The sequence below is a fragment of the Peromyscus maniculatus genome, chromosome 15 (assembly GCF_049852395.1).
Source record: "Peromyscus maniculatus bairdii isolate BWxNUB_F1_BW_parent chromosome 15, HU_Pman_BW_mat_3.1, whole genome shotgun sequence".
Taxonomy (NCBI): domain Eukaryota; kingdom Metazoa; phylum Chordata; class Mammalia; order Rodentia; family Cricetidae; genus Peromyscus; species Peromyscus maniculatus.
In genome coordinates, this window is record NC_134866.1 from 34,400,031 (window position 1) to 34,424,275 (window position 24,245).

General features: G+C 39.0%; 1 protein-coding gene across 2 annotated transcripts in view; it reads right to left on the reverse strand.

Annotated features, from left to right (window-relative positions):
- The window catches only part of C6 (complement C6), a 78,436-nt gene that overhangs the window by 39,757 nt on the left and 14,434 nt on the right, over positions 1-24,245 (reverse strand). For both annotated transcript variants that reach the window (XR_013044721.1, XM_042261492.2), the window contains exons 4-7: positions 23,367-23,511; positions 18,573-18,714; positions 7,910-8,048; positions 2,108-2,308 (exon numbers count right to left, since the gene is read on the reverse strand). Coding sequence is in view for 1 of the 2 variants with exons in the window: in XM_042261492.2 (XP_042117426.2) it covers positions 2,108-2,308; positions 7,910-8,048; positions 18,573-18,714; positions 23,367-23,511 (627 nt within the window). In the remaining variant the exon portion in view is untranslated. The remainder of the gene's footprint in view (positions 1-2,107; positions 2,309-7,909; positions 8,049-18,572; positions 18,715-23,366; positions 23,512-24,245) is intronic.

Below are 24,245 nucleotides of genomic sequence, written 5' to 3' on the forward strand. Positions count from 1 at the left end.
CTTTGGGGAAGACTATTGAGATAAAAAATAGCTATTTACCACAGAACAGGGTTTTTAATGTGTGCTTTTTAGTATGTTTAAAACATTTATATCCAACTATGTGAAGTCTATCTTAAAGTCAGGCCACCACCTGAAGATTACCTGCATTTCTTCAGTTTGCCCACCTCCTTCCCTCTCTGTGCTACACTGTGAGACAACTCTGTGTAACTATGGATGCTTCGTTAGGGTGACATGAGGATTTGATCAAAGACAAGATCCCTAGATAGTATGAATTAATGGATTAAAAGAAGGGACTGTTATATGTCTATAGAAAGCCTGAAGCAGATTGCATAAAAAAGACAGTTATTATATGTGATTTATAAGAAACATATTCAGTTAGTTAAAGCAAGCCTGATGACCTGAGTCTGATCCCTGAGACTAGAGTGATAGGAAGAAAGAATAAACGCTAACAACTTGTGCTCTGACCTCTGCACATATACTGTGAAGGGTGTGCATTCACATGTGAGGACACATGCGCACATACATAGACACACAATAAATGAATGCATAAGTTTTTAAAAGGAATTTTAAACATGACAGGGAAATTACAGTCCATGAGATCTCAACATTATTTGTTGCCTAAACAACACCTGCATAAAGACTACACCAATCAACATGCCCAAGTGTGAATGGAGTAAATTTCACAAGGCCCTACCCCCTAGATTAAGATCTACAGGCAATCAATGGCGGCTGAGAGAATCAGTTGTTCCCAGGGACAAATCATCCAATAGGTTATAAAATCTCAAAGTATCAGCTCTAAATACATGTACATGTGAACAACACTAAATAGACTCAATAGGCTAAAGACTTTTGTAACAGTAACAATTAAAGAAGAAAATGCCTTGAATTTGAGAGGGAGCAGAGTGGCAGGGCAAGAGTTAGCGGTAAAGGAAGGGTAGAAATGCTATAAATACTCATATATGAACGTCTCAAAATATTTATAACAACTAAGAAAATACATTTAAATCACAAGCAGTCTAAAAAATAACCCCATCACTGGCAATTATCTAATAATGAAATCTTTTACTTTGTATAATTTATTGATGCTTTTATAAAAAAGCCCTCTCTGAGGCTAGATGTCTCAGCAGTTAAGAGAACTGGCTGAAACACCAGGCAGAGCTCCAGGAGTCCAGGAGAAGAGAGAGGAGGGATTCTATGAGCAAGTGCATCAGGATCATGATAGGGAAACCTGCAGAGATGACCAAACCAAACTAGTGGGAACTCATGAAATTTGGATCAACGGTTGTGGAACCTGCATGGGACTGGACTAGGCCCTTTGCATGGTGAGGCAATTGTGTAGCTTGATCTGCTTGGGGGACCCCCTGGTGGTAGGATCAGAATCCATTTCTGGTACATGAGTGGGTTTTGTGGAGCCCACTACCTATGATGGGGTACCTTGTGCAGCTTTGAGGCAGGGGGAAGGGCTTGGACTTGCCTCTACTAAATGTGCCTCCTCATGGGAGGACTTGCCTTCTTGTGGGGGGGAGTTGGGGGAGGTAGGTTGGGGAGAGGCTGGGAGTGGGTGGGAGGAGGGAAGAGGGGGATCTTTGATTGATGTGTAAAATGAATAAAAAAATTTCTTAAGAGAGAGAGAGAGAGAGAGAGAGAGAGAGAGAGAGAGAGAGAGAGAGAGAGAGAGAGAGAACTGGCTGTTTTTCCAGAGGACCTAAATTTGGTTCCATCACCCACATCTAGTAGCTCACAGTTGTTTTGTAATTCTGGTTCAAGGTGTTCCCATATCCTTTTCTGGCCTCTGGGGGTATCCACACAACACATGTGGCATACACTCACTCACACATCCATATACATAAATAAAAAAATAAAAAATAAGCCTTAAATTTTATTGAAAACAAAGCACATTGACCACAGCATGGGACAGAAAACTGAAAAAAAAAAAAAAACCTCGCACAGTTCAGTTTGTAGAGAAGGGAAGCATGGTGACGTAACATCCCTTTATATTTCAAAGTGAGAGTTATGAAAAGCGAGTCTATTTAAGTTCAGCTTCTTGTTGCCTGGATAGGCCCTAATTTTGAAGAAAGAATGAATGATGAGGAACTGTTTTCCTTACCATTTTGTGGGAGGCTTGGATAGCTTCCTTGAAGGCTGAGTTTTGTTGGAATCTTCTACTTGTCTTTGAGGAAAACAAAATTGGCACACCATAAGACTGTTTCCGTTCACCTGAAAACGAAGGAGCTTCATTTTTCTTATTTTCAATATTGATTAAATTCTTGTAGAAATCTGTTTTCAAATCATCTTCTACAGTTTGTACCTGGCCAACAAAATACATATAAAATAACATTAGTTAGGGAGAGAATCCAGTGTGGTAGATTCAATACTAATGGGATTCCATAGGTAAGCATAGATTTGTAGAGGCAATATTTTGAGCAGTTTGATTAAGGAAAGAACACAGAACCTGAGACTTGATGATAAGCTGCAAGAGCTATTTTATTTACATATATGTATATGTACATATATACATATATGTACACATACACACATCTATATGCATATATATACACACATATATAATATTTTTATTGACTATTTGGGAATTTCACATCACAAACCCTGATCATATTCACTTCCCCATCCTCCCAGGTCTACTCCTTGTGACCTCCCCTAAAAAGAAGGAGGAGGAGAAGGAGGAGAAGGAGGAGGAGGAGGAGGAGGAGGAGGAGGAGGAGGAGGAGGAGGAAAAGAAGAAGAAGAAGAAGAAGAAGAAGAAGAAGAAGAAGAAGAAGAAGAAGAAGAAGAAGAAGAAGAAGAAGAAGAAGAAGAAGACACAAAATGTATCCAACTTGTGTTGTCCATATACTCACTGGAGCATGGTCAAACTCCTGGTGGCCAGCCCCTTAAAGAAAACTGAGTCCTTCCCTGCCTACACTATGTCTGGAAGCCATCAGTTGTACAGAGCTACACTATAGTATCCTCATCATGATTTTAAGATTTCTCTTCTTGTCGAGGCTGTTGTTTTGGGGATGGGGTAGGGGTTGTCACAGAAGATTTCTATGTCCCCTTTTCTCAACTACAAGTCTTCAGTCACCTATCCCACTGCAACAGTAGCTTCCTTCCTTGCTCTTTACAATCAGTGGGAGCATGGATCATGGACTTCTACACGGTTTCTGGCAACAGCACAGACCACAGACATCCTTATGCTCTTCGGCAGCAGCATGTGCCAAGGACCTCTACCTTTTATAACTTTACGTGAATGAGTATTTTGCTTGTGTGCATGTCTATGCACCACTTGCAGGCCTCATGACTGTGGAAACTGGTCACAAGCTATCATGCAGTGCTGGGAACCCAATTCGTCTTCCCTGCAAGAACAGTAAGTGCTCTTAATCACTGAGCCCAAATCTCTTCAGTCCCCAAAGGGGCTATTTTTTTGCATGTTTTAATTATACAGAGTAAAGTGTTTCTTTATGACATTGCCAATGATGAGGTCGATTTTTAAGACTGCTTGGGATTCTAGTGTGGTATGGGATTTAATTTAAAGTATATTCAGAGATCTACTACTGAGACTAAAGAGGGTGGGAAGAGATGCTTTATGACCCTATCTGCACTCTCTTTTGCCCATGGCCAGTCAGGGGAACAGCAGTGGCAACTGAGCTTCAAGAGTTTGGCCCATCAGAATGACAGGCACTGATGGGTGAATGAATCTTGGATGGGCAAAGCCCCAAGGGCTTCAGCTCTAGAATGTCGCTTGCTGCTACTGTGCCTTTCCATGTTTCCCATGGTCATTTTTTTCTCTGGTATCTGGCATGGTGTGAATGGGTTGGGGGAGATCCCCACTGCATTTAATGTAGTGTGATTATCTCATGGAAACATTCTATTCTATTGGGTATTTTTACTTGTGATTAAAAGTATTACTGTGAAGATGATTTCCTCTTAAGCTGTACAGTTTAGCTGAAGTAATGATTTAATACAATAATAGTGTTAATTTAAATAGAATTTTGAGGATTAAGGTTTTTTTTTAACAAAGGTGGTAAGGGATTATGATAGAGGTTAGCTTAGTGGAAAAATTAATATAGGTAAAAGTAGGACATAGTGTTGCCTCCACCCCTGATAAAGCAGGATCTGCAGAGAAAGAAAATAGAAACAAGAAAATGTCACACAGCTAGGACTTATGAGTTTTTTGAGGAGTTGTATAGACTGTAGTTTAAGTTAATAATTAAGGAAAACAATTGAGTCCCAGGAGTTAGCTCAAGTTTTTTTGATATTGGGAAATGTGTTTACAGGTTTCAGTGTGCACCATAGCTAAAACAAAGCTTTAAACAATTGACTTCATGTAACTAGAAAACAAAGAATTGCATGGTTAGGTAAGATAATTGGACAAGACTCTAAAATGTGAAAAGTGAAATTAGTAACCTGTTTTTTCTGGCAGTTAGAAAAAATTACTGACTATGTAAAAAGTTATGGCTGAAAGGCTCCTGATCTGTGAGAAGTCTAAAAGATAAATGTTTAGCTATATATGGTTCTTGGGGATAATTTGTTTTTCACCTGTAATGTTTAATGGGAAGTAGCCCTGAATGCTTTGGCATAGGAGACTACTTCCTGAATGTAGCACTAGTAGCACAGATACTGAGAGTAAGAAATTAATAAATGGGATCTCCGGAAACTGAGAATCTTCTGTAAGGCAAAGGACATGGTCAATAAGACAAAATGCCAGCCTACAGAATGGGAGAAGATCTTCACCAATCCCAAATCTGACAGAGGGCTGATCTCCAAAATATATAAAGAACTCAAGAAACTAGACAGCAAAATACCAAATAATCCAATTAACACATGAAGTACAGCTCTAAACAGAATTCTCAACAGAAGAATCTCAAATGGCCAAAAGACATTTAAGGAATTGTTCAACATCCTTAGTCACCAGGGAAATGGAAATCAAAATGACACTAAGATACCATCTTACACCTATCAGAATGGCTAAGATCAAAAACACTGATAACAGCTTATGTTGGAAAGGATGTGGAGTAAGCGGAACACTCCTCCACTGTTGGTGGGAGTGCAAACTTGTACAGCCACTTTGGAAATCAGTATGGCAGTTTCTCAGAAAATTGGAAATCAATCTACCTCAAGACCCAATGATACCACTCTTGGGCATATACCTAAAGAATGCTCAATCATATCACAAGGACACTTGTGCAACTATATTCATAGCAGCATTATTCATAATAGCCAGAACCTGGAAACATCCTAGATGCCCCTCAGCCAAAGAATGGATAAAGAAAATGTGGTACATTTACACAATGGAGTACTACTCAGCAGAGAAAAACAATGACAGCATGAAATTTGCAGGCAAATGGATGGAACTAGAAAAAAAAATCATCCTGAGTGAGGTAACCCAGACACAGAAAGACAAACATGGTGTATAGTCACTTGTAAGTGAATATTAGATATAAAGCAAATGATAACCAGGCTATAAACCACAGCCCCAGAGAAGCTGGATAAAAAAGGAGGACCCTAAGAGGGATGCATGGATTGCCTTGGGAAGGAGAAATAGATGAGATCTCCTCGGTAAACTGGGGGTGGGGTAGAAGTAGAGGGGAGGAGATAGAGGGTGGGAACATGAGGGATCAGGATGGCTGATTTAGGGGAGGGAGGGAGAGGGGGAACAATGAAAGAGATAGCTTGATAGAGGGGGCCATTATTGGATTAGGGAAAAACCTGGTGCCAGGGAAACTCCCAGAAATCCACAAGGATGACCCCAGCTAGGACTCCTAACAATAGTGAAGAGGGCCTTTTCCTGTAATCATATTAGTGACTATCTTAATTGTCATCATAGAACCTTCATCCAGTAACTGATGGAAGCAGATGCAGAGATCCACAGCAAGCACTGGGCTGAGCTCAAGGAGTCAAGTTGAAGAGAGGGAGGAGGGAATATATAAACAAAGGAGTTCATAATCATGACAGGAAAATCCACAGAGATAGCTGACCCAGGTTGTTGGACGTCACAGACTCTAGACCGACAGCTAGGGAGCCTGCATGGGACTGACCTAAGTTTTTTTTTGTATGTGTGTAATAGTTGTGTAGCTTGGTCTGTTTGTGACCCCTAGCAGTGTGACCAAGATCTGTCCCTGGTGCATGAGCTGGGGTTTTGGAACTTATTCCTTATGATGAGATGTCTCACTCAGCATTGGTGCAGGGGGCAGGAGCTTGGTTCTGCCTCAACTTGTTATGCCATGCTTTTTTGACTCTCTTGTGAGGAGGCCTTATCCTTTCTGAGGAGTGAATGGGGGAGGGGTAGAAAGGAGGTTGGAGAAGGCTATGGGATGAGAGGAGGGAGGAAAAACTGTGGTTGGTATGTAAAATAAATTTTAAAAATTTAATTAAAAAAAAACCTATATTTGAGAATAAGCTCATAGACTGCTTATTGGGAGCTAGAAAACACCCTCAAGTAGAATATCACAGTCACATTTTCTTCTTCAAAGCCTATTCAATATTGTATGTCTGAAGAATATTGTTGTTAGTCTTCCAGAGTTATTAGAATGTGGCATTGGACCCCAAGTCACTTTCCAAACCCAGGAGTATATTATATGGTTTTTAGATTGAGTGTATGAGATTGGAAAATGCCTGTATTTAGATGTATACATATGTCATTTTTACTTTAACATATGACATTTATGTATGTATGCATGCATTTATTCATTTATTCTGTGATTATCTGTGTGAACAGCCTCATGCCACAGTGCACATTTAGACATCAGAGGATGACTTACAGAAGTCTGTTCTGTCCTTCCACAGTGTGAGTTCTGTGGATTGAACTTAGGTCTTTGGACTTGGCATCAAGCACCTTTACCCACCAGTGCTGTTGTTGGCAATAAAGAGGTCTTTTTAAAGAAGTGGTGAAGTATTTCTTGCTGAGTACCTACTACTGTAAAGAAGGTCCCACAAATTGTTAGATTCTGAAATTCTCTTTAGCAGTCAAATTTGCTTACAAGAATGTGACAACTAAAACCATGTATTTTATATTTCCCTGATCAAAAATCAAAAGAAAAGTATTAGTCACTATCTTCATCACTGTTTGATTGCTGTGAAGAAACATGACCAAGGCAACTCTTATAAAAGAAAGCATTTAATTGGGGGTTTGCTTACAATTTCAAAGGTTTAATCCATTATCATCAGGCAGGCATGGTGTTGGGGAAGTAGCTGAGAGCTATATCCTGATCTGCAAGACATTGAGCCTGGCCTGGGCTTTTGAAACCTCAAAGCCCACCCCCAAGTGACACACTTTCTTCAACAAGGTCACACCTCCTCATCCTTCTAATCCTTCCTAACAGTTCCATTTCCTGGTGGCCAAGCATTCAGATATATGAGTTTATCATTCTTATTCAGACCACCACACTCACTTATTTTTGAGTTACTAGGCTACTACCAACACTGCCATGTGGTGCTCATTACTATATAGGAAAACAAGCAAATTAGTAAAATAGACAGGAGATGAGTCAATGTGTTTTGTATTCAGAATTATCATGATTTTGTTTGCTTGTTTGTTTGTTTTTTGGTAGAAACATGAGACTATTTTATATCTGTCTCATGGTTATGTGAGGGAAAAACTATGACAAGTGAATATTCTGAATAAATAATCCTGTTCTTTTGGGTATGGGTATGTTTTAAAATTATATGTTTATGGAGTCAAGATGTTTATTTGATGTTGTGCAAGTTAGTTACCTTTTTTTTTCTTCCTCCATTAAACCAATGAAAATAATCCTGATCTCAATGGGCTTTGGAAGGATTAAATAGAAGCATATAATGTGTGATTCACATTGTCCATTATCCTTGCATTCTGTCCCTTCATGCATCAAAATCTCTACTAGGAACTTAGCTTATGACCACTATCAGTGTTGGAGAGGCCACCACAACACCATACCTCGAAGTTGACAGTTTCCAGATTGGCTGGAACACGGTATGGATTACTTGCTCGAATGCTTTTGACAGTTTTACATATTCCTCCAGTGAAAGAGTTATCAAGGACATCTCCTCTGGGCTCTCCTGCCAGAAAATGAAACCTGGAAACAGAGCAATTTTCAAAAATTCAATAGATGTAGAGCAATCTTTAAAATTTACCTTACTTATATGAAAGAAATTCCTTTTCCTAGACATTTCTTGACTTCTGACAAATGACTCCAAGGGAAGGCTCACTTTTTCTTTCTTATGATGAGGCATTCATAAAGTATTGGATGTCTTAAACTCAGCCCCAATAACCCAAAAAGGTCTGGGATTTCAATATGAAATAAAATTTGAGCTTATAATTTTTATCATTTATAAAGTTAATAGACATTGGAAGCATATTATGATATGGTAAAAGAATATTGATAGAATAAATTATGAAATAGTAATGTGAAAATTGAATAATTTAATAGTAGTTCTATACTCTGGTATAATTACATTTAAAATGTATTTTATTTATCAAATGTTTATATATCATTTATTAACCTCTTTTAAACTAAGCAATAGTAAGTGCTTTGCAAACATCAAGCAATTTAAAGTTCAATAACTATATTTTATAGATAGGATTATTTATACTTATTTTATAAATATAGAAATTGAGGCACATAAAGATTAGCTTAGCTAAATTCATCTATTTAAGAAATTATTTGCAGCTTGAGGAAATTTTTTATTTGCCTCATATAGTCTTCCAGTTTCTTAGAGACTGCAATAGATAGTCTCTGAGAAAAGTGTTTTTTGATCAAGAGTTTGGTAATGTTGTATTTATATAGATGATAAAAAGTGTCTTTATAAAGGTAATGCTAAAGTCCTTAAAAATACACAGTCACTTTCCATATATGTTTGATCAGGTAACCTTGTCTTCCACAGGATACAAAGTACAGTTCTAGAGAATAACATTGAGAAATTCCATGTAGTAGAGAAAGTGCTCTCTACCCTGTCTCACTCATACACAGGTACACTTATCAGTTCTGACGGTGGTGTGTGCTCAAGTGGATACTGCATCCTTCAGAAGATCACGTACCACTTACGTGTGCTTCCGTTATACCTCTATAGTACTAGCTTAAAAAACAAACGGTGTATAAAGGGCTTCACCTTTCTCAGGAGTTGCATTATTAACTTCTTGCTTACTCAAGAAAAGACAAATAGATTCATTTCTCTGGGAAGGCATCAAGAAGCAGTTCAATATGTAGATTTGGGTACTCTGCTGTAATGCATTTGGATTTAGATTATAGAAGTAATTATTCAGACATTTAACTCTAACCAGTTGGCACAATGTCCCCAGAGGAAGGTGAGCAATGTGAGGAGGAATAAAAGAGGGTAAACGGGGTGGGATGGGGGCTGAGGAGGTAAATATAAGCACAGTAAAATACAGGTGCAATTAAATGTCATAATAAGGATGACTAAGAAAGTTAAGAGAGAAACAAGGATAACTATAATTAGAAAGTTATAAAACAAAGCTAGAACATTAAAAAACAAATTATTGGCTAATATAAAAAAGTTGTGATTTTTCTACCAACATGACTGCAGCCCACGCGTTTTAAAACATCAGCAATTTTTTTTTCCTCTTAAAAATGGAGGCAACAATTGCTACCTTCAGGTAGTTTGGGGAATTAACAGTGGTTAGTGAGGGGACCAGGGCCAGTCGTTTTTTTTTTTTTTTTTTTCCCAGGGGCTGGTTTGATAAGACCTCTGCCCCATATTACCCCACCATCCTATGCCAGACTCATATCTGGCATCAGCCAGACCCTCAGGAAGTATGTCCGGTCTGGTAGCCAAACAGGATCCTACCCAGGCAGGAACCGTTCTTGCTAATTTCAGTCAGGCAGACCCTGACACAGCGGACAGACATTGCAACCACAGTTGCCAACCAGCCATGACCTGATCATGAGCCAAATAAAACGATTCTTCAAAGTATACTTGACCACAGTTAGAATCCCCCTAAGCTGGCTTAAAAGGGGCTGCTTTACCCTCCCCTGGGGTTGAAGCCATTTTGGGCGGGTCCCCAGCACGCTGATTTTTTTCTTGAGAATAAAGCTGCTTTCTGCTATTGCGCATCGGTGTCTTCTAGTCGTTCCGAGAGATGTCAGGATCCTACAGCCACCACAAGACTAGTCTGCTAGCCTGCCCTACAAGGTGTAATAGTATATTTTAGTTTCCCTAGTTTTCCAGTGGAGAAAGTGGACTTTAATTTCATTAAATGAGTTGCACACTGACTTCAAGAGTCATTGCTTGCAGTATTGAACATCAATGGGCAAAAGTCAACCGTGTATCTAACGCAAACCAAAAACACAGTAAGAAATGATCTTACTCCAGTTAAAAATGCCAATTACTCAAAAGATAATAAGAAATGTGGGCAGAGAAACAAAAAAAGGGGACATTGGGAGTGTTAATCAGTACAGTCACTGTGGAAAACAGTATAGAGAATCCTGAAATACACTAGAACTGTCGCACAATAGAGCATCCCTACTACTGGCTATGTACTCAAAGGAGTAGACATTGTGTATGTCAGAGCAACGTCTGAACTCATTTTACTGCAGTGCTATTTGTAACAGTCAAGATATGGAACTAATCTAGATGTGCCGTGAAAGACGAGTATACAATGAAAATACATTACTCACATATATAGTGGAAGATATGACAGTAAGTAGAATAAGCAGGCACAGAGGACAAATGCCACGTGTTCTCACTTAGTTGTGGAAGCTAAGATGATTTCAGGAAAATATAGAATCATGGCTAGCAATGTTTGGGAATAGATGGTAAGAGGATAATTAATGGGTACACAATCATAAAGAAGAGATAATTTCTATGTTTAAAGTATGGTAGAGTTAGAAAACTTGGAAGCAATCAATCACATTAATTGAATATTTCAAAATATCTAGTAGAAAGTATTTTGAATGTTTCCAACACAAAGAAATGAAGTGTCTGGATAACAGATGTGTCGATTTCCCTGATCTGATAATTAGACATTGTATGTATGTATTCAAATGCTACACTGTACCTCATAGATATTCATGACTACCACATGCTGGTTAAAATGTATTTAAAATGTTGAATATTACAAATAAAATGCATTTATATTCCCCAAAGAAACAACATTAATAGAACAATTCCATTTATAATGGCATTTAAATGAAATGTCTCAGTAACACACTGAAAAAACAGAGCAGTTTAAAGACCTAAAAAGTATAAACACTGTGGAGCAGTCAATAAGGGGTCAATAAATAGAAAGACACCTCACATTTATGGACTGGAAGAACTTTTATCATTAAGATGGCAGTACTTCCTAAACTGAAATGTGGATGTGGAACAATTCAATCAAGATCTGCTGTGGTTTGGATGTGCAGTGTCCTCTTAGAAGGCTTGTGGGTTGAAGAATTGGTACCCAGCTGCAGCACTGCCTTCAGAGGTTCCCGTAGGGGAAGAGGATCAGTAGCAGGAAGGTTAGTTGAGCTTGTCCTTGTAGTTGAGTCTTGTCCAGGATCCCTTAATCTCTCTCTCTTTTTCTCCCAGATATGAGTTAAGTGGCCTTGGCCACATGCCCAGAACAGTTTGATGTTCTGTCTCGTCATTGGCTTGGGATAAATAGCCAATGACTATAGACTGAACTTTCTGAAACTGGGAAAGATCTTAAAACAAATCTTCCTTTAGTTGTTTCCATCAGATGTTTTGTTTCTTTCTTTTTATTAGTTTTTTCATTTATTTTATATACCAACCACAGTTTCCCCTCCCTCTTCTCTTCCCGTTCCCTCTTCCCACTTCCAGTCTTCCCCCACCCCCATTCACTCCTCATCTGTTCAGAAAGGAGCAGGCCTCCCATGGGAGTCAACAAAGCATGGCACATCAAGTTAAGGCAGGACCAAGCTCCTCCCCATGAATCAAGGCTGGGCAAAACATCATCACAGCATGGGGAATAGGTTCCGAAAAGCCAGCTCATGCACCAGGGACAGGTTTTAATCCCACTGCTAGGGACCCCACAAACAGATGAAGTCACACAACTGTCACCCACATGCAGAGGGCATAGGTCAGTCCCACGCAGGCTCCCTAGCTGGTCCATCTAGAGTCCCTGAGTTCCCACTAGCTCAGGTCAGCAGTTTCTGTGAACTCCCTCATCATGATCTTGACCCCACCTCCAGGTTCATACAATCCCTCCTCCCTCCCCTCAGCTGGACTCCCAGAGCTCAGCCCAGTACTTGGCTGTGAATCTCTGCATCTGCCTCCATCAGTTACTGGATAAAGGCTCTCTGATGACAATTAGGGTAGTCATCAATCTATCAAATGTTTTGTTCCGACAATGGAAAGTGTAATATGAAATCTAAGCTGACATTTTCTTTTCCATAGAAATTGGAAAACTGATTCCAAAAATCATCTGGAAATAGTTGAAAGAATCTTGAGAAATAAGAACAAAATCAGAAGAATCATAGTTTCTGGTATAAAGGATACTTAAAGCATCTGAGTGATCAAGACAGTGTGATGCTAGGTAAGACAGATGCATAGATCAATCAGACAGAAATAACCTTAACAATCTCTTGTTTCCACCAGCTCCAAGTTCAATGCTTAATATTTATAACCTATAATGTGGCCCGACAAATTAGCAATTGCTCTCTTTATTGAACACAGAAGCTATGAAATGTAGCACATTTTTTTGAAATGTAGCACATTTCATATTTCTGTAGAATTTCTCTAATGGACCATCAATGAAGTTTTAGTGGGAAAAAACTAAATGATAGAAAAAAAACTTCTTTAATACAATAACCAGTGTTTAATTTACTAAAGGCGGGCTGGAGAGATGGCTCAGCTGTTAAAGGCTAGGCTCACAACCAAAAATAATTTACTAAAGGCTAGTATTTGTTGATGATATTTATAGTTGTTTACTAAGTGAATAATCTAACAAACCTTGTACTAAAAAGAGATATCATCAATGAATTAATAAAAGAATACAGAAATAAATGCATATATCTGTAGTTAGTAGATTTTTGATAAGCATGCCAAGATAATTTAACCAGGGGAAATTAAATAGTTTTTTATTTATTTCTAACAAATGGTTAGTTTTGTGATAATTTGATAATCATGTGAAAATATATGAATTTTGAATAATTTCTCATATGATAAAAATTTACTCAAAGTAGTTCACAGATTCATATTCGAAGGTTAAAACTACAAATATCCTAAGGAAAACTATAGAAATAAATCTTTGTGATCTTGTGTACAGGCAAAGTCTTCTTAGATGAGATGCTGAAAACATATGTAACATAAGAAGTAGATATATTAGAGTTTACCAGAACTAAAAATTTATACCTCAGGGCAGGAGAAATAGCTTAGTCTTTAAGAGCATTTAGGGCTCTTGCAGAGGACCTAGATTTGATTTCCAATACTCACATGGCATCTTACAACTACATGTAAACTCCAGTTCTATGAGATGCGATACCCTTTTCTGGCCTCAGTCGGCTTCTACATGCATGTAGTGCACATAAATTCATGCCAGTGCGTGCACACACACGTCTTTATAAAAAGTTTACACTTAAAAGGATACCATCAAAATAACAAAAGCAACCCAATAGGAGAAAATATTTACAAATAAATTACCCATCTGCTGAAGAACCTATACCCAGAATATACAAAGAATGCTTATAAGCCAACGATATAAAGAACAAATTAGCTCATGGTGTGCCAGGGATCAAAGTAATCAGAATAGATAGTTCTTTAAAGAACAGATGGAAGCGACTAGCAAACACAGGAAAAGATGTTCAATATTGTGACCCAGTCAGGAAATAAAAATCAAAACCACAGGAAGTTGTCATTTCCCACCCACTGGGACAGGCGGCCTTAATGAAAGGGGGGGGGGGTTGTTAAAAACAACCGTCAGGAAACAGGGAGGTGGATCAGTGGGTAAAAGTGTTTGCTGAGCAAGCCAGATGACCTGGTGTCCCGGGTTTGATCCCTGGAACTCCTGTCAAAAAGTCATATGAGGTGACACACGTCTGTAATCCCAGTGGTCTTAATGTCAGATGGGAAGTAGGGGATAGGAGAGTCAGCCTGAAGGTTGTGGGCCAGATACCCTGCCTGGAGTCTGCTGCGCAGCCACAGAAACAGTAAAAGAGACCCTGCTTCCAAAGGTGAAGCAGGAGAACTAGCTCCAGAAAGGTGGTCTTCTGGTGTCCACATGTGGCCTGTGGTTCATAGATGCTCATATTCACACACACACCACACCACACACACACACACACACACACACACACACACACACACACACACACACATACTAAATAAGTAAATAAATAAATAAATTTCAGAAACCAGAAAGTACCACTAATGATTTGAAATAAACGGGTATCATATTCAAAATAGTTTTTGCTCGTAACATGATTCCAACACTTAGCAGTAATTAAAGGTTTACTCTCTAAAAAAAAAAAGTAAGCAAACTGAAGAGAGACTGATTTTCAATCACACATAACAATGAACACATAAAATGTTGCAGCCACTCCGAAAAATCAGTATGAAATATTCTAAAATTATATTCGGGTGATGGCTATATAAATCTGTGATATACTAAGAAATTACAGATTTCCCAACTGTTTTAAGATAGAACCATGCTGTGTAGTCTAGCCTGGCCTGCAAACCATGATATTTTTGTTCGACTTCTAGAATGTATGCTTCAAATGGCTGAATTGTACGGTGAGCGTGGATTCTATCATATATCATAAATGTTATTTTGAGAAAAAATGGCTTCTAGGGGTTCTCTAAAATGCACAGCCCACCTAAACAGGTACAAGCACAAAGGGAGATTTGCATTTGTTCACATTTGAATTTATATCAGGGGGTATTTGAAAGAAGAAGTACGGAAAGTTGGTCTGGGAAGAGCTTTCTAAAGTACTCAGCAGGATTAGCACAAGTGTCTGCCATTCATGCGTCTGCATATTCAAAGCTAAGAGGGACGCATGAGGAGTAAAGAATGGTTCTCATAGAACAGCCTTACGCTACGTGCCTATGTTTGTAACAAATGAGAAGGTGCTTGAGAAAAGAAAACTAACTCCCTGGTAATAGGAATCTAGGAAGCTGCTTGTGGAGTATAAAGACAACATTTTTATGAAGGTCGCTTCATCAGAGCCGGCATGAGGAATCTTTTGGAGCTTGCCATGGTTAGCGTCAGCTGTCAACTTGACAAAAACCTAGAGTCACGTGGAAAGGGGAAACTTCAACCGAAGAATTTCCCAGATCAGACTGGCTGGTGGCTGTGTCTGCGAGGCATTTTCTTAATTGCTAATTGATACGGATGGCACAGGCCACTGTGAGTGGCGCCATGCTTAGGCAGGGGAGCTTGGGCTGTATAAGAAATGTAGCTGAGTGAGCTGGAGGGAGCAAGGGAGCAAGCAACAGTCTTCTGTGATTTCTGCTCAGTTTCTGCCTCCAGGTTCTTGCCTTTAGCTTCTCTCCTGGATACCCTCGGCGATGGACTGTAATGTATAAACTAGACTAAACCCTTTCTTCTAAAGTTGCTGTTGGTCAGAGCCAAACCAACCATGTAGATGATTCTAGCTCTCATATTTTCAGTCTCCTCTGAGATGTTTATATTGGTCCCATGTTTTTGTGTTTTAAATACATACCGACAATAAATATTTTCACTTTCTAAAGTGTTTTTTATCTCATTTGCTTTATACTTCATCTTTTTTTTTTTTCCTGTGCTGGAGGAACTGGAGTCTCACACATGCTGGGCAAGTGGCCTTGTACTAGTTAAAAATACATAAACTAAAAGATATGCATATGCAAGTATATGCATATATCAATGTGGCCAAATGTATTTATATGTGCACCTTGGCTGAGCATGATAAGACAACAAGCCACATGTGTGCATTGTTTGATTCTTGCTTTAGGTGTGGGACTTAGTGATTGATGCTGGGAATATAAGCATGGCTAATTTTTTTCTCAGAAAGATGTAATTTTTAAAAAAACAGCCAGATGCCTAGAAGATAGCTTTTGTGGGCAGAAAAATATTGGAAGGCAAAGGGAGAGGAGGCTGAGATGCTGGGGCCAGCTGATTAGAAAGGAATTATAGTACATCTCAAGACTCTCTCCCTGGGGAGAAAAAGAAAGGACTGGCTGTCCTGGAGTCAGCAGCCTTTGCTCATTTCTAAGAATCCTCGGGACAACAGCTCTGGTTGTCAGAAGGCCACACAGTTTGCCTGCCAAAGTACACATAGCATGTGGTCTTCCTCATCTGTAGCTCTGTGGACTAGACCCACAGAAAAAGAAATGAGTTATAGTGTTCTGTTCACCAGTCAGAACATTATAAACACTTGAAAATCAGAAGGTTAGAAACATCGTGGTCATCAGTGGGCATTTAGGGCTATGATTTTCTTGCAGAAAAAGGTTAACAGGGAAGCCGTTTCTGCACATTGATAAAAAATATAAGATGTTAAATCATTCTTATGTGCATGAGAAGCAATTAGAAAGTCTTAGGGCAGAACTGTAGACCAATCAGTCTGTAGTCACGCAGGATACATAGGGGGAAACCAAGGTCCATGGTATTAAATTACTTGGCTGTGACAGTTAATATAGAAATAGGTGTGGAACCCAACTCCCCTTACTTCAGACTAATGTCTTCTCTACAAGTGTCATTGAATCTGGTCCAGTGGTTACTGGTTTTTATGATAAACCAAACGAGGCTGTATTTGAGTTGTTGTTTGTTGTTCAGACTTCAAGATTCCACGTCATGCAGCTGTGGCAACAAAAATAATGCTGAAAACATCAGTGAAGAATTCATTTTTTAAATTAAAATCAAAACATCATTTTTGCATTTGTGTGTGTGTGTGTGTGTGTGTGTGTGTGTGTGTATGTGTACATCAATGCCACAAGTGCATGCTATGGCACACATGTCAAGGTCAGAGGACAATATTTAATAGCTCATTTTGGGCCTTCCAACTATTTTGAGACAGGATTTCTTTTGTTTGTGATTCTGCACTGAAAACTCCAAAGTATCTGGCCTGTGTGCGTCCAGCAGAGGCTCCTGTCCCTGTCTGCACCATCATACCACAGGAGAGGGCCTGGATTGTAGATATACACTACCACTCCTGGCTTCATATGTGTGTTCTGTGGATCCAAATTTGGGTGACCAGGCTGCCACCATTGCTCTTACCACGGAGCCATTTCTCTCTCCCAAGAGTTTTAAATGTTTTAAAATCCTAGTATGAGGCAACAGAGTCTGACAGCGAAGTGGCTTTCTTCAACCCCAAATAACAGGATGGGTTCTTCCTCATGGGAATGGAGGACACAGGAGATTATTATTATTATTATCCATTTTTGCTTATGTTTCAAACTGAGGTTTAGTTCCATTTTTTTGACTTGTTTTTACATTCTCTAAACTATTTGAAAACATAGACACAGTCTAATGAAGTTAGACCCCTTGCTAAACTGCCAGTGCCCTCCTGAAACAGTAACGTTAGGACTTTTGAGTCCCAGTCACAAGGAACGCATGGTCTCTGGTTTTTCTTTTTTTTTTTTCCAGTATTTTCTCTAAGAAGGTGCTGCTGTGGAGTCACAGAAACACGTTTGGTTTTGAAATCTGGCCTTGAGTTCTGGTTCCACCATTCATGGCTTGGCAGACCTAATTAACTCTTCTGAAGTTCAATTTCTCATTATTAAGATGAGAGCAGATGGTAGCACAAGGCTTCTCTTCTGCTTGTAAACCACTGACCTAGCCATAAATCACGTTGTCTATGGGAGAGGATCCCTAGCCACACCGACATACATATTACTCTATTTTTTTTCACTTGGTCATAATCACTCTGTATTTTTTTTATAACTGCTTAACTACTCTTCCTTCCTTCTCCCATCCCTTCCTTATTTCTTCTTGTTTTTTATTAATACTTTAATATCAGAATTAAATAAACAAAACAATTATCCTCATGATACTCAATGCCCAACCTTGTCAGGAGAGGAAGAGATGGAGGGAATTTTTCTGCCTTAAGGCACAAGTAAACGAGAGAAGGAAAAAGCCATTAGACATCAGGAGATAGAGATAGAGACAGAGACAGAGACAGAGACAGAGACAGAGACAGAGAGAGAGAGAGAGAGAGAGAGAGAGAGAGAGAGAGAGAGAGAGAGAGAGAGAGAGAGAGAGAAAGAATGCCATGTGGGAGAGGACCTGTCAAAGTTGCTTGGAGAACCATGGGGAGAACTACAGAGGGCACAGCCTTCCCAGTAGGAACCATCTTTGCCACAGCACCAAGCTAGACCTGGGCATCGATGAGGGTGAAGTGACAGTGGGGAGCCCAGGGCACTGTTCTTCATGAGACTCTTCCATTTGAAGGTGATGTCTCCACCCCCTTCTCTCTCCCTCTCTCTGTCTCTCATTTACCCTGTCTTACCCTCTCACATCCAAAAGATGGATTTTCCTGCTGGGATTTTGACTTATAATACAACCATAAGCAATGTTCTCCTTTTCCTAGTCAATTTATTCAGTCACTCAAGCATCATTCGACAGTGTGTTGTTTATTTTCCATGATTTTGTGTAGTGTCTGCTGTTGATGTGCCTCTCCTTATTGCAGGGGTACCTTTTCTTTCCCAAGTGATAGCAGGATGTTACATACCCAGTGCCCATCAGCTGCACGTTAGGGATGGGCTCGTACGTCCGCGGGCATACCGCCTTTGTTCTCCCGCAGCCCCTCTCATCTGAATTGTCTCCGCAGTCATTTTCTCCATTACATTCTAACTTCCGGGGAATGCAGCGCCCTGGTCACGAAAGCACACCGCAGCATTACCAACATGGTACAACTAGGGAAGCATTTATTAAGGTGTAGCACAAATGCTTTAAACATCAAGAGAAAGGTTAAGGTACAGGAATGCATGAAATGAAGAAATAAACTGATGTCACCTCTAGGTCTGGAGCATCTAAGAATCACCACAGGACAATTTAGCTGCTATTGGGCTTTTTTCAAAAAGAGAATTTTCTTTTCTTCTTTTATTTGAAGAAGAGAATTTTAAAATTACATTAGAGTGAGCTTTCTGGAGAGATATTGGTCTGAAGAAAGTTGATAGTAGGTTCAGAATTTTGTTTTGATTTCTATGGCAGAGTCTAGATAATTTTTATTTTTTAAAAAAACCCTATAATTATAGGCACACAAGCAACCTACTTGTGCAAACAATACATTTCCAAATCTCTAAAAACTTATGAGTGGAAGAAGACAGATACTTAACAGTCATCTAATATACTTCTTACTCAAGATTACAAGCTTGACATGTTGAAGCTGTGACCAGTGTCTGACTTACAGCCATGTGTCACTAATTTGACTAAATAAATGCTTGGTGGGGGGGAACCTGAGTATCTGCTGAATTTTAATTTTTATTGCTATAAAAGACTCCTGAAAACCTCTAGTTTCACATCTTTTTGTTAATAATTACCATTTGGAAGGTAGAGCATATTCAAAATAATTCTTTAGATTACTCAAAATCTTGTCTTATGTTCAGATAGGTATTATGATGATGACTATGAGCATCGTAATCATACAAAACTAAAAGATAGGGGTGTATTTCTGTCTATTTTTAAGATAGAGGAGGTTACTTTTAGAAAACTATATCTAGGGTTTTTGTTTTTATGTATTTTTAATCTTGGTTTACGTTATTTAACTTGAAATGAAGAAGATGTTTTGACTCATGATGTGTGTGTGTGTGTGTGTGTGTGTGTGTGTGTGTGTGTGTGTGTGTAAATTCTGTTCTTGGTCCTAACAGATTGAAGAGAAAAATTCTGTTTTGGGTAGTGGTTCCTTTTAGAAGGGCTTTCTGTTTTCCTAGGTAGTATACAGATACTCATGGAGCACCCAGTTCTTATTTGCCAAGCTTCGACATTTCTCGACATCAGAAGGGACCTGCCAATAAGTGCTGAGATGAAAGAAGAAAGACATCTTTTGACTGATACTTAGTAGGCAAGATGGGACATAGCTGAGAATGACTATAAGTGATACTGATGCAATGGAATAAAAAGCAAAAAGGATGTGATATTGTATGCCACTAACATAGCCTATACCAGAGTGGGGGCTGGGAAGTTGAAGAGCAGTTAGAACGTTGCAGAATTTACTGAGGTCAGTGCATACCTATGCAGTAGTCCCCTTTATCTGTGAGGAACAATTTTTAAAACCCTCACATGCCTAAGACTACAAGGAGAACTAAGCCTTGTAATTCATACCTTGTCCATCTTAAGCACCTATCCTACCCTTTGTTCAAAACTCCAGTTTGAGATACGACAGCAAAGCTTGTGTAGTTCTTTACAAGTTAGTGGGGAGTAGCTCCATTCCTACCCTAGGTCTGAGCATCCTTAACATACGATTTTCTTGATTTCCTCAAGTTGAGAAATTTCATCGTGGCACTTCACACTTCTCTTAGACTCACATGGATCGCCATCACTACAGCCTTTGTACTTTGTGGCCATTAATACATAAAATCAGGGTTCGTGAGAAGGTGTACTGCTACAGCTGAGTGACATGTTGATCTCATAACTGAGACAACGGGCAGGTACTATATGTTATGCCTATGCTATAGAAAGAGGTAATCAGTATCCTGGGAGGGACAGAGTGGGATGACACACAGTTTCTTCATTCTACTCTGACATGGAATTTAAAATTTAAAATGACTTATTTCTGGAATTTTTAATCTAACATATCAGACTGTGGTTGACCACAAGTGACTGTAATCACACTGGGAAATTGTGGGTGTGAGGACTGCTAGCTAAAGCCATACAGTCATGCAGAAGTCGTACACCTTTTTTTCTACTTGGACTGGCTGTGTTATTGTGATTGCATATTATTTTTATAAACATCTGAAAGACTAGCTAAATATTTTATTCAATGCTTAAAATCAGAACCCTGAGAGATAAGTTGGCCCTGAGAGATAATTTGGCATAGTACATTGCAACCAATGCCATGGTAAGGCTGTCATGAAATGCCATGTAAGGTATCCTATCCTTTTGGGACAGGATAATGATTCTAATTTTTTTTTTAAAATTCTTTGTTAAGTAAGGGTCTAAGTGTCATCTCTAATCAGACAAACAATGTCCATCCAACTTCCTGTTCATAGTAGGTAGTTTTTGGAGAGGACAATAGTATATCTTTTTTTTTTTTTTTTTTTTGGTTTTTCGAGACAGGGTTTCTCTGTGTAGCTTGGAGCCTTTCCTGGAACTCACTTGGTAGCCCAGGGTGGCCTCAAACTCACAGAGATCCGCCTGGCTCTGTCTCCTGAGTGCTGGGATTAAAGGCGTGCGCCACCACCGCCCGGCTATAGTATATCATTTTTAATGGATCATTTAACAACCAAAAAAACCATTGCATCACCCAATCTGGAAGGATGCCAACCATATTGTGGTCAGAATTTATCAATTGGTAGCTGGAATGTAGAGTTATTGAAGACTCAGGGTGACATGGCCTGGGCAGCACAGAGTGCAGGGTCACAGCAGCTCACCAACAATTACAGACATTGTGATAATTTGGATCTTTCATTGTCAATTTTATTACATCTCATCTAGTGAGTTCCTATTGGAGATATGATGGCACACCAGCCGTAGTGGCACATGGGGTCAGAAGACAATGTGCAGGAATTGGTTCTCTCTTTCCTGTGATTCTCAGAGATTGAACTCCAGTCACCAGGCCACTGAACCATCTCGCCATTCCAGTTTTTAGACAGTGGTTGTGGACCTAGTGCTTGTTGTTGACCTGGAAACCAGAGGCTGTAGTTGCTGATTTGTCTGAAATTAGCCATTGTTTATTAGTAATCAGTACGTGACTCTAAGGCTTTTGCAGGCGTGTGAACATTTTATCTGCAGAAACCTGTAACTAATTCCATAGGTTTATCATCTGCTGAACAGCCTTTCTCTCAGTTGTTTACTATAATAACTCCATTTAAAGCCTGAAATAGTTGCCTTCAGTTTTTTTTTTAGGACGTTGGATTTAATGTGCAAGTCTGAATTATTCTCAGCCATTCCGTCAAGGTTTTTATTATCTTCCTTACATTAATTTGTGATGTGACCTCATCACTGGGATACAAAGTATACCTCTCTATCCAACACCTACCCTCATTTTACAGGTTTGGAAAACCTTGATATCTGCATTATCATCTATATTTAGAAAAAGATGGCAAAGATTAAGGATGGAAGCAGTGTGTAAAGAAGAAAGAATTTTAGTCCTAAGGTCTTAAGTAAGTTATCTATGAAATTTAAAATTTGCTAATTACTTTTCTGTGTACCCAGAGTGCACAAAAGCAATGTGGGGCTTATCCATCTGAAATTTCTTTCGTTTTTCTAACTGAAAGTTGAATATTTATGTGGGAGTTCAATGAACTACGGTTCACATACTAAAACTGATCTGCATTCATTTTTGTAAATACAGTTTTCTTGGAACACATCTATGCTCATATATTGATATAGGAAGATTGATGATACAGACCAGTTGAGTAATCACAACAAGATAAAATCACATGGACCATAAAGCTGATATTGGCCATTTGGATGTTCACTAAAGCATTTGTAGAAATTGGATATGAACTGTCCAAAGTGGTGGGGTTTAATGAGCTAGAAATTAACAGATGAGTATCTATAAATAAAGTATTCAAGATTTGACTATATTCTAATATAACTTAAATATCAGTTCTTAGAAATCTCAGCATGCATTATACTTGAATGTTGCTAACATTTAAACCAACATAATATCTCATTATTGTGGGGTAGAGGCAGCCTTTGGAACCAATTGTGAAACTTTATCTTATTTAGGATTCACCTGACATAATAATACCTCAGTAGTCTTTTCCTAACAAACAATTAAAAATATACCCTAGTCTGTCATTTCTCACTTAACTTTGTTTTTATATTTATTTATTTGATGTGAGTGTGTGCACGTGTGCGCTCGTGCGTGCGCACATGCACATATATATGCCATACATACATGCAGAGGCCAGAGCAAATAGGAGCAGCCAATTCTCTTTATCACAGAGGTTCTAGGAATTGAACTCATGTTGTCAGTCTGGGTGACAAGCACCTTTATCCACTGAGTCATCTTTCTGGTCCCCAACCTGTCACTTCTTTTTTCAGTTATCCTCATTATAGATTTGTGCTTATTAATACCCATTTGTTAAAATACCTGCTTGTGTTTTTTCCTTTGTCCTCCTCTTTCCCTCTCTACCCCTATAACAAAGTAGGACTATGAAAACTATTACTTGAGCAAATGAGTCAGGTAAATGGTCAAGATGATTATGTCTTGAAAGCTGTAATTTCACCCCTGAATGCCTTGGTAATGTGTAGTATAACAACAGCCCCCCACGGGCTTACAGTGGGGAGGGACTGTTTTGTTTGCTGGCACTCAGTATTTTTAATGGAGACTGAACATTTTAGCAGAGTACATTACCACTGTCACAGAGGAATTTATTCTTGCAATCAGCCTCTTCAATTTTGCAAAGCTTGGATGGGACACACGGTTGAAAGGTCACCAGGGGCTCTGTGCATGGTTGTCCCCCGAACTGACTCGGGCGCAGAATAGATTTAACTTTAATCTGAAAGAAAGGTAGAGGAGGGTGAATAATTTCAAAACAAGGTCAAGGTCAAAGTTAAAATTCATCCAAGAATGGCTTTCCCAGTAACAGTTGTAATCAACCCCATGGTGACAACTCCTGAATTGTACTAACACTTTCCCCCAGTTTCATTATGTTGCATATATAGGTAAGTTACCACTTGGCTTGCCTCAGTTTCCACACTTGCAAAATGAGAAACTGGGCAAAAAAGCTTCCAAAGCTTTTCTTCACTCTGAAATCATAGGATTCTAAGTTACAGTAATGGCAAATGAAAAATGTTTACTGAGAATCTCCTCTGTGCAGGCAATAAAGCAGCACTTTTATATCTCAGACACTGTGAGGTTATAAATGGGAAGAGATTTTGAGATTCTTTTGCATAAGAAAGTCACTATGGAAACTGGGTTGACATATTCTCTACACTTTGAAACATTTTGGTGAGGAGTAAGATGGAGAGTGAGACTAGAAATATGACAGGATCAGCCAGTGCTGACTTAAACTGCAGAAAAACTTGCATTCAAAATAGAGTTCCATTATTAATCAGTGGTACCTCCCTGTTCAAAATCCTTAGCCCCTATGGAGTTGGAATATACACATCTGTAAACATATAGAAAGACACTAGAATGTGAAGTTTGTATGATTTACATAAGGGACTCAGCACAGTTCCCAGTTTGTTCTCTACAAATGAGTTTCTTTTTTCTCTCTAATGTGCAGCTGTT